The sequence below is a fragment of the Physella acuta genome, unplaced genomic scaffold (assembly GCF_028476545.2).
Source record: "Physella acuta isolate Inbredline_101_S28 unplaced genomic scaffold, ASM2847654v3 ptg000781l, whole genome shotgun sequence".
Taxonomy (NCBI): domain Eukaryota; kingdom Metazoa; phylum Mollusca; class Gastropoda; family Physidae; genus Physella; species Physella acuta.
Window position 1 is genome coordinate 202840 of NW_026732299.1, and position 14981 is coordinate 217820.

The 14981-nt window shown below is 34.6% G+C and overlaps 2 protein-coding genes across 7 annotated transcripts in view; one reads left to right on the forward strand and one right to left on the reverse strand.

Annotated features, from left to right (window-relative positions):
- LOC131950833 (set1/Ash2 histone methyltransferase complex subunit ASH2) overlaps positions 1-1938 on the forward strand; it is a 31701-nt gene extending 29763 nt beyond the window's left edge. For all 3 annotated transcript variants that reach the window (XM_059313053.1, XM_059313055.1, XM_059313054.1), the window contains exons 14-17: positions 657-749; positions 948-1046; positions 1412-1471; positions 1743-1938. In XM_059313053.1, the coding sequence (XP_059169036.1) occupies positions 657-749; positions 948-1046; positions 1412-1471; positions 1743-1850 (360 nt within the window). In that variant the 3' untranslated portion in view covers positions 1851-1938. The remainder of the gene's footprint in view (positions 1-656; positions 750-947; positions 1047-1411; positions 1472-1742) is intronic.
- Positions 1939-2286: 348 nt separating this feature from the next.
- Positions 2287-14420, reverse strand: LOC131950830 (uncharacterized). 4 transcript variants are annotated; one of them, XM_059313044.1, is made up of 10 exons: positions 14227-14386; positions 13347-13420; positions 8750-10577; positions 8436-8559; positions 7744-7886; positions 7298-7481; positions 6835-6974; positions 5080-6355; positions 3371-4851; positions 2287-3054 (listed from the first exon to the last, which is right to left on the reverse strand). In XM_059313044.1, exons 3-10 carry the CDS (start codon positions 10530-10532, stop codon positions 2942-2944), a joined length of 5244 nt encoding a protein of 1747 aa, XP_059169027.1. In that variant the 5' UTR covers positions 10533-10577; positions 13347-13420; positions 14227-14386; the 3' UTR covers positions 2287-2941. The 4 variants fall into 4 exon arrangements, with proteins under 4 accessions (XP_059169027.1, XP_059169028.1, XP_059169029.1 ...); XM_059313045.1 differs by having other exon boundaries at positions 13335-13420; XM_059313046.1 differs by lacking the exons at positions 13347-13420; positions 14227-14386 and adding an exon at positions 14396-14420.
- Between the last annotated feature and the right edge of the window lie 561 nt (positions 14421-14981).

Consider the following 14981-nt stretch of genomic DNA (forward strand, 5'->3'; position numbering starts at 1 on the left):
CCTATGCTTTTATTTTTAGTTAAATAGTAGCTCATTATTATAGATAAAGAAAATCATTTGTTTTCTCCTTTTAAGTGCATAATTATATATGAGATTGTTATTAAAACGTTATTAAATGCACTTTTTTCAGCACTTGAAATTTTTAATACAATGACTAAAAACAATTGCGCACCAAATGACAAATGTGCGTAAAATAGCGCGGTAAATCGTACTTTCTATAGGAAATTTTAATGTATTCTTTAAAAATTAATTAAGCGTACAGTTGATGTCAGATTGCATTGTTTTCGGGTCTTGACCCACGTGCCAAATTTCCGAGAAATTGGTCGGTTTGAAGTGGTCAAAATTTCGCTCTCAAGTTTCGATCCATGACGGACGAAGCACGACAATAGACAGACAAAAGAACGATAGACATATGAAGCAAGCTTTATAGTTTTTTTTTACATGCTCTTACAAAAGTTGTTAATTTTTAAAAAGTTCTTTATAATTATAGTTTATAGTACGTACTTTTATTTTTAAAAAAAGCCCCAGTGGGTAGCATAATCAGGGGAAGTGACTTCTTTAAATATTATATAGTGTATAAAAACTAATTATCTTCCCTTTTATTTATTACATACATAGGACAAAATAAATGTCTTAAACGTATTTTTGTTATTTAGCCACTGGTAAAGTTCAAAAGCCACCTTTACTTTGAGGACAAGGATAATGTCAGTGAGACAGAGAAGACCTTGAAACCAGCCAAAGGCAGCAAGGTAAATTTTTTTACACCACTAGAAGTTACCCTATGTGATTTTCTTTCTGGTATTTTAACTGTTATTCATTTTGAGGGGTTTCAAATAATGACTAATTAATTTTTCTGTATTTTAATATAATTACAATTTAACTTAATGGTTCTAATGGGTTTTTAAAAAAAAAATCACAATGTATTAATGTAAATTTTTCTTTTTCAGATGATGATGTACAAAAACGGAAAATGTGCCGGGGTAGCTTTCTCAGATGTGTTTGAGGGAACATATTATCCAGCCGTCTCTCTCTTCAGGAACACTGTGGTAAAAATAACATTGTTTCACTTAGGTTGTGACGGCAGTTTAAGTAGTCCAAAAATACCAATAAAACCTCTGTTACTTATACTCATCAAAAACTTATCCATCTCAATTTATAACCAAGACTAATAATGTCTTACAGTAGTAAGATTCAAATTTATAAATTACAAAATATGACATGAAGTTAAGACAGTAAATTATTATGTATATTTGTAGGTAATGACAGCAGACTTCCTTTAGGCATTTTGAAATATTAAATACTTTCTATGTAATTGAAAAGGAGTTTGGCTAACCAAAAATAAAACATGCACTGTACTTATTAAGAAACAGGAATCCATATGCAAGTAACTCTTACAACTCATTTTGATTAGGTCACAGTCAACTTTGGTCCAAAATTTAAATACCCTCCAAAAGGCATGGACTATACACCAGTAAGTAAATCATGTGCACATGTTAAAAAAAAGTAAAATGTTTATGATTTATTTAATCTATATTTTATCATTGTCCCAAAGAACAATGGGTTCTAGGAAATAAGTAAAACCCATGTTCAGATGATCAATAATATAAACTACTCTATTAGTTTGATTTTCTTTCCGCACTGTTGAAATGCACAAGTTAATGTCAGATCTATTTTTATGAAGATGCTAGCACTTCTTGTTAGCAAAACTATCAGGCTAATAATTGAATGTTTAAAACCCTCAGATGTCTGAAGCTGCTGAACAAGCTCATGTGGAATATGCTCTGGCTGACATCATATATCATGTAGAAAATGAGAATGACTTGCCAGATTTCAAGTCTGCTAATGGATGATACTGTTCATGTAAAATGAAAAATTCAACACTTGATTAATTTTATTTTTTTTTACTCTCATCATCAATACATTTGTAATCATTGTAAATTATTTGGACTTTTTTTTTCCTTGTGTCTGCAAAAAGATTTTTTCTTTATGTATAAAAGCTCAATTTTTAATGTTAATACTTTATTGAAAAAATATTAAAGCACCACCTAGAAGCAATGATGAAATTTCTTAAGGTCTTCAACATTTTTAGGTTCATATGTAGCCTACTTCTTGGGATTGAACAGATCAAAGAAAATTGTTAGAATAAAGTAGGCTATACGAGAATTTGATGATATTCAATACATTTACAATCGTGTAAATATGCGGGGGAAAAAAAGTAACATTTGACCAAAGCAACAACAGAAAAGTAATTGGAAAAATAAAGAGCAATATAAAAAAATTCTTGAATCACAAAATTGTCTTCTGTTTATTTCTGAATAATACAAACAGAAAAAGCTAACTTAAATCTTAAGAAAGGTTCTATTAACTCACTCATTTCCATTTAACCTCTGACAAAAAAAATTCATCAAATTAACAATTGTCAAAAGAACAGTAAACTAAATTACAATCAATGTAATGAGATCCAGTCTTCAGTAAACTAGCATATATCAGATGTGTATTTAAAACAATTTGTAATCAACATAATGCTCATTGGACCTTTTAATGATGATACAAAAATAATTTCAATACAGCTTCTAAACTCTGAACAAATTTGAATTTACAGTCACACACAATACATGCTTTTTAGATCAAAATGACCTGCTCATCAATTTTTAACATTGGAAATGGTAATGAGAAATGTTGATATTCAACTGTAACACAAATAATAAACTGTAAATTAAATAATGAGATTAAAAAATAGAACAATCACATTTTTTTGTCTGATTACCAGAGTTGCACATCTACGTAACACATTTACGCCTATTTCTAATTAATTTTTTCTAAACATTGGACATTTTCTCACTGTTCTCTAAATTAGAATACTGTTCAAGAATTTCAAGACCATGAAAGGAAAGTTCACTGTCAGAAGAACCAAGAGCACATTTGAATTTCCCACAATTTATCACTTCTTCACCAGAACATTGGTCAGGACACGAACTTCTTTACTTTGTTTAGGTCTCTCCAGACGTTCCCGGTCCCCAATTTTCTCGATGGTGCCACTTTTCTTTTTGCCACCTTAAAATACATGAAAATGGGACATTATGTCAAACTCACTCCATGAAATCACCACACTGTTCAAACCACCGCACAGATGTATCATAACATTAGCAAGAACAATTTGCACTAACACATCACATTTTGTGCTATATTACAAGTTTTAACACCAACCACTACAATGAATATTAAACAGTGTGCTGATATACAAAATGGATGTACAATATACATTTTGATACATGATCTACAAAAACATCACTAATTACTTAGTAATTAAGACATGAAATGTAAAGTTTTTCTGCAATACAAAAACTAGATTAGATTTTCTTTTTCTTACCATCACTGCCTAAAATACGTTGAAAGACCATAGCATTGCTTCCCATTGACCATGATTTTTTATTCTTAGATGAGGCATTGCTAGAGGATGTGTTAGACGGTTCAAAAACCTGTGGGGGTGGCTGGCTGGTCATAGCTGACTGGAGAGCAGTGAGTGCTTGTTGGTAGGCGTGTGGAATAGGAGGGGCAGGGTTTTGCAGGTATGGGTTGGGGACATTTGGAGGCATTGAGTTATAACCATACTGCGCAGGTGTATTGTACTGGTAGACTGACATGCTGCTCCCATGGTACATACTAGAGTCCTGCTGTGGCAGGGAGTAACCAGTTGGTTGAAAGTTAGGTGGAGGGTAGGGGGGGTTGAATGTGTTTGTGCTTGGTGGCTCTGGCCCTGATGCTGGTTTGGTCTGAGCCTGGTAACCTCCATACGACTGTTGCCACTGGGGTTCATTGGAATAAGACTGAAACTGCCACTGTCCTGACTTGTGTTGGTCATCTGAAGACTGGGTGTAATTTCGAGCTTTTTGTGATCTAGAGTCATGCCTGTCAAATTCTTTATAAGAGGCCTGTTTACTTTCAACATGATCCTTGTACTTCTTACTACGGGGATACTCCACAGATACAGGGCTGGCAGACCTTTCATATCTTGAATGTGCAGCTCTCTTGTAATTTGGACTTCTTGAGTCTCTACGCCAGTAGTGTGGAGGGCTTCTGGATCGAGCTCTTTGAGGACTGTGAGATATCATTTGAGACCTACCAGACAAATGTCTGGGAGGACTATCAGGTGGACTGCGAATCCTCTGGTAGCCTGGACTTCTAGAACGACGGGGGGAATGTAATTCAATACTTCTTGATCTGCTTTTCCTCTTGGCTTGAGCATGCAGGTCTTTAGCTAGAACAAGAAACTGCTTCACAGACTTAACCAATTCACTTTTCGCAGGCATTTTAAGTATGTTCTGACATGGACTTGGTGACTTGGAGACTGGACTCAAGGAGTGAGACCGTGATGAAATTGAAATTGGGCTTCGAGAAGTGTGCTTAAAAGGACGTTTGGGACTTCTCTCATAGACTTTCTGTCTGTGTGGTGAGCGACAACCAGACGATATTGACATGTCAGAATAGGAATTTGATCGAGACCTTTTGGGAGAATATTTACGCTCAGGATAGCAGTGGCTCCTACTGTCATAATGATGGCCCTCTGGCTCTCCATGGCGATCCCCTTTCCAGGAACTATGATGATAAGTAGAACTTTTAGGGTGCCAGTCTCGTGAACGTGCTTCAGTTTCAACAACTGGTCGAGGGTATGTTTTGCTTTCTCCATAATATGAAGACCATTTGTCATTGTAGCCACCCCAGTGTGAGCTACTACTATATTTGCGTTCCGATGAGCCATAGTATTCAGATGTGTAGTGGGGTTTAGAAGATTTATAAGTGTCCGCTTCTTTGTACCAGCTTGAGTATCTTCGTGGGGAAGGAGTACGACTTCTGTAATGCAGCAAAGTTTTATAATCACATTTTAAATTATGTTTTCTAAAAGCTACAAAAATAAACAATATTAAAGATGCTTCAATTAGTTATAAGTGTTATAAGTTGGTGATTAAATATATATACAAATAACTTCCCCTATATATTATAGATAAAAATGTAATTTAAAAAAAAAATTTGTAACATTTAGAAGTAACATTTAAAAAATGACATAACAATAGAACTGACTTCTCATAGCGTAGTGGTTCCCTTCTTGATGTTGTTTCCTCACGAGCAGGTACCCTGCCACGAAGGTCCTCTCTAGAAGATGTTTTTGTATGCCACGGAGCTTCTTTTGATGAACTGGGCTGGTATGGGGGAGAAGATCTTGATGCATATTCTTTGCTAGGTTTAGAGTAGCTCTGTCTAGAGCTGTAATAAGGATCATACTTAGACTTGTATGAAGACGACGGCCATCTGTCACTGGCCCAGGATTTAGAATATACATTATCCCTTTCTTTCAAAATCCTGTCCATTTCCTTAGAGCTAGCCCTGGTGGTTCTAGAGTACAAAACTTGTCCACAGCCGTCATCATCTTCAGTGACATCAATAGCTTCCATGGTAACCTCCAGACTACCATCTGTCATAATGAGTTTTTCTTCCACTTTCTTCACTTCTTGAGGCACTGCAGCATCTTTTGATTCAGGGACATGAACTTCTGAGCTGTTGGATTCTTCATTGGTCAAATCTATGTTAGCTATCACTCTTTTCACTTTGTCTTCTCTCAGTATTACAACATCATCAATATCCAATTCTTTGCTTTGATTGATCATTTCATCATCACTAACATCTTCCAAATGTTCATTATCTGTTTCTTTCACACTGTGTTTAACTTTATCTACACCCTGAGCTTTTTCAGTACATTTCTTCTCCACTTGAGCAGCTTCTAGTTCCACGCCAACAGTTGAAGCATCAGCTGTGGACTGTTTACTGGTTGATTCCTCCACTGTTATGTTTTCACCATCTGAGTTGAGCTCTATGACACTAGAGTCCAAGCTCTTATCTTGAGACTTTGAAACTTCCATATTGTCAACATCACACTTTTCAACTGTATCACTTTGGTCCAGTACATCAGTAGCATCCTTGACATTGGCACAAACATCAGCTAATGTGCTAGACTGTTCATCTGTAACATCACTGACAGCACCTGTAACATCCTTATCACTATCTGCTAACTTTTGCTCCTTGTTTTCAGTAGTTTCCACTGAGTCAGGACCAGTTTTGCTCATGTCCACTGAGTCAGGACCAGTTTTGCTTATGTCCACTGAGTCAGGACCAGTTTTGCTAATGTCAATACATTCTATGGCACCAGCATCACCAGAACTTGGTCCCAGACCAGCATCTGTGGGTATCTGAGAGTCAGGCGCCTGTTGATCCTCAGATACTTCAGTAACATTATCATGAGGTAGATTATTGCTGTCGTCTTTGTCTGCAATTATCATTACGCCTGCTTCTTCTGGCACATCTGAAACAAGTGCATGCAACAATTACAATTATTATACATTTAAATTTCCACATGATGAGCAAGTTCTCTCTACTTTGTGTATCCTGCAAAAAAGGTCGCTTTTATTAACCAGAATAAATCAACTTAAAACATTTATCTTTATCATCATCTTTTCCTGTTTGTGCCCAAGACAAAAGGGGCAGATGAAGTAGAGTTCATCTGTTTCAGAGACCTCTGCATATGAAGGGATAGTGTGGTCAGCAATATGCCCAGCAACCTTTACTTTCTCTAATGTGAGAGATACCCATCACAGCTGGGTGGACTCAAGGACATTCTAGTGACTTAAAACGGGATTCAAACTAGAGACTTACGGGTTAGTAGTCTAGCTCTCTACCTTTAGGCCAAGCCGTCCCATATTACCTTTATACTGACTGTTTTTACTTATATTTTCTGAAATGTGTCAGCCTTCGCGTGAAAAAAACCTGTCCCAACAAACAAACCTGATGGCAAGTCTCCACTTGGTTCCACAACTGAATCCATGCAAGAAATCTTGACCTGACTGCCATTGATGACCACAAGGTCATAACAGGATAAAATTTCTTCAACCATTTTGGTGCTTGAAAACCCAAGAACAACAACCCTAAAACAATTTTTATTTCGATTAATCCTTGAAAGAAATATTTTGATTTTTTTTAAATGAGATGAAACTGATTAATTAATAGTTGACAAAATGAATTAGATGTGTGAAATTGATTTTTAGTTTTTAAAGCAGAAAAGAAGTTTTATGATAAGGCATGGTTTGGGTAGATGAAAAATCTCTGACATAAAAAGATAAAGAATAAAGTTTAAAATGCTTTAAAAGCTTTATATTATAAACATTTTTTTTTTTTATAAAGTAATGTTGAACATTGAAGTCTAATATGAAAAAATAAAATCAGCCAATACTTGTAACCATTAAATTACCTGTCTTCATCCTTGCCAGGAGCAGTGCTGACACTCAGTGCCTCTGGAAACAGTAGATGAATAAAATCTTTGCTCACGCCTTTAGGTACCCCATTGAGAATGATTTTAGCTCGCACTTTTCCATCACTCACAAGACCCTGACTCTCTAGCTGGATATCTTGCTCATACATAAATACAACTGTAGCTGGAGATAAAATTCAGCAATCAGGATGTGCCTCTAAATTCATTAACAGATCTAGTCAAATATGTTTAGTTTTCAGCAGTTTATCTATCTTCCTCAATTGCATTATATTCAAATATTCAGTAATAATAAGCTTAGTGAACAGGTTTATGTCACATGATCCTAAATGAACTGCTATAATCATTATTCAAAATTTACAACTGTTTAAAAGGAGAATCATACTGGAGTGTATACTATATCTATATATGATCTTGTACTTAATTACCTTTCCAAAGCATAGGTCCTGAGTCAGTACCATGGCAATAAGTGAATGACATACACATGTAACGATTCCCAAGTTCTAATCTCTTAAGATGCCGTGTAAGTGAGGCAATATCTTCATGCTTTGATAAAGCTGCTTTAAAAATTCTACATTAAAAAGAAATTAGTTTAAAAAAAACACAAAAATATCATACTCATTAAATGTAATACAATTTTAAACATAACAGTAGCCTACTTCTTTCAATTTCAATGACTATCAAAGTAGTTAAAAGTAGTTTAACACACTTGCTCACAAATTTCATAAAGATCTAGTTTTGAAATTACAAAAAAAACAACAACAGCAAATTTAAACATACTGCAATAATATTTTCATTGATAGATATTTTCTTGGAAATTAAATATCAATTACTTAAAGACAAGGTAAAATTGCTAATCTCTCAACAAATTAAACAAGTAAATAACACCAGAAAACAAATATTGAAATTAAAATATACAATTATTAAAGAGTAGGCTTCATAATTCTGAACTAATATTGATAAAACGTATTTCATTCTCAAATACTGTGTGCACTATTTTAACACTGCATTTAAGTTATTAAATGAAGGATCATGAGTATTTAGTGTTCAAGTGTCATCTGTAGTGTTATTTTTACAAGACATTCACTCAATATGTACATAAAAAATGGGAGATTCTCACCCATGACAGTGCATATCAAAATTAAGGCTGAACTTGTCAGCCCCCTTCAAAGCCACCTCTCTAAACTCTGTGCTGTCCATATCTGATAGTGTCACTGGACCCATGCTAAATGTGTAGCTTTTTTCTGAACAAGAAAAAGGAAGTGGGTATTACTATTATATTATATCATAATGAAATGTATATAGCATGATAGTGTGTAGTATAATGAAATGTATAGTCATTTCTAAAGCATAATAGCATTATAAAGAGGATAACGTACAATAAATTATTTTGTTAACCTTACACGTAATTTAAAAAATGGTTTATTGCCTTACCAGATTCTGTTGGAACTGAAGAAGTGATATCTTTGAATATTTTTTCTGGTATGCTAGAGGGGAGAAGGTCTTTCATCTTTTCAAATAGCTTAGAAGAAGAAGCTGTCATGTCCACTGCATTTTGCAACTCCTTATATAGAGGAGCCACACTAATCGGATTAATATTACACTGGACGATTTTCCCTTTTAACTGTCTAGGTTCTGTCTGAGTGCTAGTATTTATTAATTCATATCTCCGCCTTTTTTCTATGAACTCTCTACTAGAGTAGGGTAAATCTCGACTTGGGTAATGTCTTTCTTTACTCGTCTGTCGTTCATGACGTGAATTTTGAGACTGACCTCTCTCTGTTTGAGAAGTACTCCTGTTCTTCAGGGTTTCTGAACTTACAGTAGCACCGCTTATGGCAGCTGATCCTTTGTTATCAAGTTTTGAGTCATTCAATGGAGATTTTTCTTTTTTAACTTCTTTTTCTGTCTTTATATGATCTAACAGCTTTTCCATATTTTCTAACTCTGGTTTTCTGTCTGAATCATTCATGCCTTCAGATAACCTGACTTTTTTGTTTACATTATCTTCAATACTGTCTTTATCAAAACTTGCAGGACGTTTATTTACTTTGGTTTCTGACGGTTTTCTATCATCTTCAGAAACTATTTCTGGAACTACTTTACTTTCTGTATCATGAGGTGGTTTTTTAGCATCAAGATTTTTAACAGCTGCTACTTTATCAAAAGTAAGCCCTGCGGATTTTCTTCTCTTCTTAGAAGGCTCGAGGTCATCATCACTGATTTCCTCCAGTGACAGATTTGTTCCTCCGTGATCAGAGAGACTAGTGTCTGAAATATCATCATTGTCTTTATCCTCAGCAATGATTTTGGTATCGTCATTTTCAGTAGCAAAAAAAACTTCTTCTAAGGATTCAGCTTCTGGCAGACTGTCTTTAGAGCTTTTAGCTTGAAAGGACATGCCAGTGACATCAACATCACCAGCTGTTTCACTGCTTATCTCTTCTTGTTCAGGCTGGCCAATAGACCCTTCTGAAATTTCTTCAAATGTGCAGTTTTCATTATCCAATAGTTTAGATTTGGATGAAGAGCAACGAGCTGTTAGAAATTGCTTTACTTCATTTTCAAAAGTACTTGCTTCACTTTGTGCATCATCTTTTTTTGCAGTGTTGTCATTAGTAGTCCCCATTACATCAAACAACTGCTGATCTTCATCTGCCTCTTCATCTATATATTGCACATCTTCCTCTTCTTCTTCTGTTCCTTTTTCCTCCAATAACTGGACATCTTCGTCTTCTTCTGTTCCTTTTTCCTCCAACAAAACCTCACTCTGATCATTGTCATCAATACCACATGTATTAGATTTTTCGCCTCCATCACCTGATAGAGGAAGCTCTAGGCTGGCTGATTTCTCTTGTGTGCTGCTTGTACCACTTACTGGCTCAATCTCTGAAGATGTCTCTGTTATATCCGCAGTATGACATTCTTTGACTACAACATTTGATTCCTCCTCCTTAGCTTCTGTGGAAACTTTATCACTTCCATCAATTAATAATTCAGTTTTTTTATCTTCTACACCTGAATATGATGACTGACCAGACTCTTTTGTTTCTAAGAGAGACTCTGTACTTTCACAAGCTGATAATTCTAAATTGCTTGCATTGGCTTCTGATAAGGGTTCTACCATTTCAATACAACCAGCTTCATCTGCAGTTCTGGCTGTGCCTTTTTTAGCTGCACCACCACGTCTACCACGAGCCACTTTTCGTTTAGGCATTTTTTAGAACCTAAAATCTTAACATCTGACTGTATCTGACAACCACTGAAAAAATCAAAGAATTTTTAAAATTTAATTTCTGTAAATAAGGAAAATAACAATGTCTGTGATCTGAAACTAAATAAAAGTTTACCATCAGAAAAAAGATACTGGCAAAGATAAAGTTTTAAAATAGGTTATCTATTCTAGACCTATATTTTAGTGTTATTAATATTATAATAGTCATTTTATTATAAAATTTAGCCTAAAACTTATAATTATTTAGGCCCTATTAGTCTTTTCAGAACATAATTTAACATATTAAAAAAGAAACATCATCTCAACCCATTCGCTGAAAGGATTAGGAAGTGACATTTCTCAAATAGGATGAGGTCTTTATAAAATTATATGCTGCATAGCATTTGTAATCTTAAAAAGTAACGGTTTCTAAACCGTTTTGTTATTTAGTTAAAGTAGATTCAATTTACCACCCCACCCCTCCCATTTATGTATATTGTTATTTTGGTGGCGCTTTTTACCAGTCACTATCTTGTAACAATTGTTATCTTTGTGCCAAACAATTGAGGTAGAGAAAAGTTAAAATCAGTGTGCAGTGTCTTGGAGCCATTTATTTTCTTAACTTTGACTATATATAATGCAATACGTCAGCTTAAAATCAGATTTAAAAAAAAATTTCTACCCTTTTTGGCACCCCCACTTCCCATGCCACTCAGAAATAATGAGTTAATTCACTTGGTAAAATTATAATAAATTAATTTAGACCTTTTCTACTGAGAAACATATTTTGCCTAGCAATCATAACCATCTCCCAGTGTAAAGTGATTTAACCCCTCTCCAAAGTAAGCCTTCAGACTAACACATGTCAATCATATACAAACAGAACAACTGAAACCATGTCTTATCTTTTAAAGATGGACATGGTAGGCCTATCAAGATTTACATGGAAGTCTTCAACAGTAAATAGCCTGTTATTTTAACTTTTTAGATCAACCTGAGTAGCTTAAATATGGCCTACGAAAATTAAACTCCATTTTTAAAATAATACTTGAAAATACAAAACATTAGAGCCAAAAATAGTCATTCTGATAAGTAACCTCTTAGTTTTTTTTATTAGCCCCCAGCAAGACACAGTCACACTGTGTCAGTTTGAATTAATCTAAGCTGTAGTATTTGGCCTGCAGTATAAGTCATAGGGTACAGAAATGCTATTTGAGATTGGTGATGACATCACACAGTGGGTCATACAGAGTTCAAGTCATAGAGCCAACCAGCGTTCCCCTCCCGCCACGAGAAAGAGAAACTGAGATGTGGGATGGGAGGGTGGTAGTATTAAGACATAAATGTAAATTGAAAGAAGCTATAGGGCCTATAGGACAATAGATTCAAATTAGCTGGGCTAAAAATAAATTTAGGTCTACATGAAATCTCCTATTTTAAAAATAAAAAGAACTTCAGACCTATCAAAATTAGCCCCCCCCCCCCCTCCCCCCCATTCGTAGAAAGAAGTGAGAAAAAATTAAACTAAACCCACCTGGTCACCAGTTAAAGACAACTATAGATCTACATATAAAGATTTTGCCTTGTATGCACAGAATTGACAAAGAAGAAAATTATACTGGGGCGGTCAGGTCTGATTACCTATTTTATTACCTACCAATAGATCTAACGCACGGGGAAAAAAAACCAATAAAATTATCAGGAGGCCACGGGAACCCTGTCTATATTTGAGTATAGTATCTATATATATAATTCTCTTCTTGGATACCCTAGAAAACACCAAGCTGCAAGCGCGCCTAGCAGGCCCCTCTCCTCCACTCTAGGCAAATCCCTGCCACCCCCAAATGGTCTGGTGAGCTGTGGTTCACGCTAAATGTTTACAATCGTAGAGCCGGGTTTAGTCATGGCTATTAGGGGCAAATAATTTAGTTTGAAACGATTTTAAACTTAGGGGAGGTAACTAAGAGGAGGCTGCTTTCAATGGGGGGGGGGGGGGGGGGTTTGTAGGGAAGGGGGAAAGGAGGGTGGGGGGGGGGGGTTATCGTCCTTAATGACCTACTGATAGTGTTTTAAAGCAAATACTGAAAAGCAGAAAATAAAACAAATAAATAGCGGCGTATGATACGGCGCGGGTCGGCTCGTTATAAATATTTTGGTAATCTATCGTTTTAGGTACGTAAAACCTGCCGTGACTAGTAGTGTAAAAAAAAAGGTGACTAAATTTTTGTAATTAATTTCACATTTTTAGGAGGATTTTTTGAAAGTTACTAAAATGTTTCAAAGTTTCATTAATGTACCTGTTTTTAAACAATTGTATTAAAACTTTTCAGTAAAAAATATAGACTAGCGATGTTTTCATCACATGCAACAAAGCTCATTTACTTTAGCAGCCATCTTGTTTAAGTTTTTTTGGTAAAATTATACTTAGAGATTCGGGGGAACCACCCTTACAGATCTACGCTGTTTATAGAATATAGCAAATCCTGCTTGCAAACACTGCTGTTTAAAGTTAATTTCTGGCCTAGATCTATATTGGTATATTTAGCCTTAGCCATTGATTTTGGTTTATTATTCTGTTATCTAGACTCTATAATATTTGACATAATAGTAGGCCCTATAGGCTATAATTTAATATATCGCAATCTACTTATATTAAAGTTTAAAGCCTTAACAATGAGGAAACTTTTTCGCACATTACTAGCCTCGGCCAAATTCTGGCACCTATAACGATAGATTACCAAGATTTCATTTAGTAAAATTTAGTTAGAATTAAAAGTTAGTATTCAAGTTAAGCCTAGTAACTACAAAATTTGTTGCCTGAGTGACTAAGTGAGTTGAGTCAGAGTGACTTCAGTCAAATTCGGTGCACTCCTGTCACTTCAAGAAGTAATCTGAAGTAAAGTTAAGTTTTCTTATTAATTTTTGGTAATCTATCGTTTTGGGTACGTAAAATCGCCCGCGACTAGTAAAGTGAAAAACAGGTGACTCCTTAAATTTTAATAATTATTTCACATTTTGAGAGGATTTATGTTTTTTAAAATACAAAAATGTTTCCTTGTTTCATTTATGTACCCGTTTTTAAACAATTGCATTAAAACTTTTCCGTAATAAATGAAGACTAACGATGTTTCCAACAGATGCAACCATGCTCATTTACTATAGCAGCCATCTTGTTTAAGTTTTATTTTTATAAGCTTATAGCGCAGATTCAGGGGGAAGCCACTCTATTTTACAAATGGCTGCTGTTTATATAGCAAATCTTGCTCTCAGACACTGCTGTTTAAAGTTAATTTCTGGCCTATAATATCGATATATTTAGCCATTGATTTAGGTTTATTATTCATTTATCTATAATATTTGACACAAATATATGACAATTAACTTCTATTAAAGCCTTGACAATGAGGTAACGTTTTCGTACATTAATAGCCGCGGGCAATTTTACGTACCCAAAACGATAGATTACCTAATTACCTAATTTTTTAAAGTATGCCAATTATTCCAATTATTAATTTATTAGCCCCCCCCCCCCTATTTCTATTTAGGCCTACTATTTATTTATTATTTTTTATTACTTATACTTATTAATTATTAGTATTACTAGATCTATTAATATTTATAACAATGCCTAGGCATAAAAATGAAAAGTGCCAAAGTTAAGTAAAGTAAAAGAAGCGAAAAACAATTCAATACTGACTCAATCAATAAAGAAAATAGATAGATCTAGACTAGGCCAATCTATAACAAATGACAGTATTCTTAAGTAGCTAGAATAAGTGTATGAAAATAATTTTATATTATTTGTTTATGCTAACTTCGCCAACAGACTGAAACAACATAAATTTATCTAGACTAGATTTAGCTACCTTTTTAGAAAAGGTTTTACTATATACCCAAAAATCAAACAATTGTTAAGTTTAACCGAGAAAATTGGCGAATATTGATAATTCTTCAATAAAAGCAATTTAGTATAAAATATTATTATTAGAAATGTCACATAACCAGGGTTTCTTTCAGACATTTTTCTCCGGGAGGGGGGGGGGCTTGAAACTTTCGGTAAGGTGGGCGGATACAGGTAGCCCCCACCCCCAGAGATGACTGAAAATTAACTAATTAACTACAAGGTAAAGGCGGATCAGTAATTAAAAAAAAGACCAATGCACAAATTACAAGGAATTAAAAACAGTTTTATGATTTTATCTCACAGACTTACTGTTTTTGCATGTCAGATTCAATAAAACCTTTTATGAAGTCATTAAATAGGCCTACGCTAATTAGCTATTTGGAGCGGATATTTCACTGCAACTTCGCATTCAATTTTTTTTTTTGCAAATTGTAATATAATTGATCAGTAAAAAAAATAGAACATTGGAAAGGAAGGATGAGAATGTGGAATTGTGATGGTAATTTAGAGGGGAGTTCTATCTTTTAAGATAATGGGGAGGGCGTGGT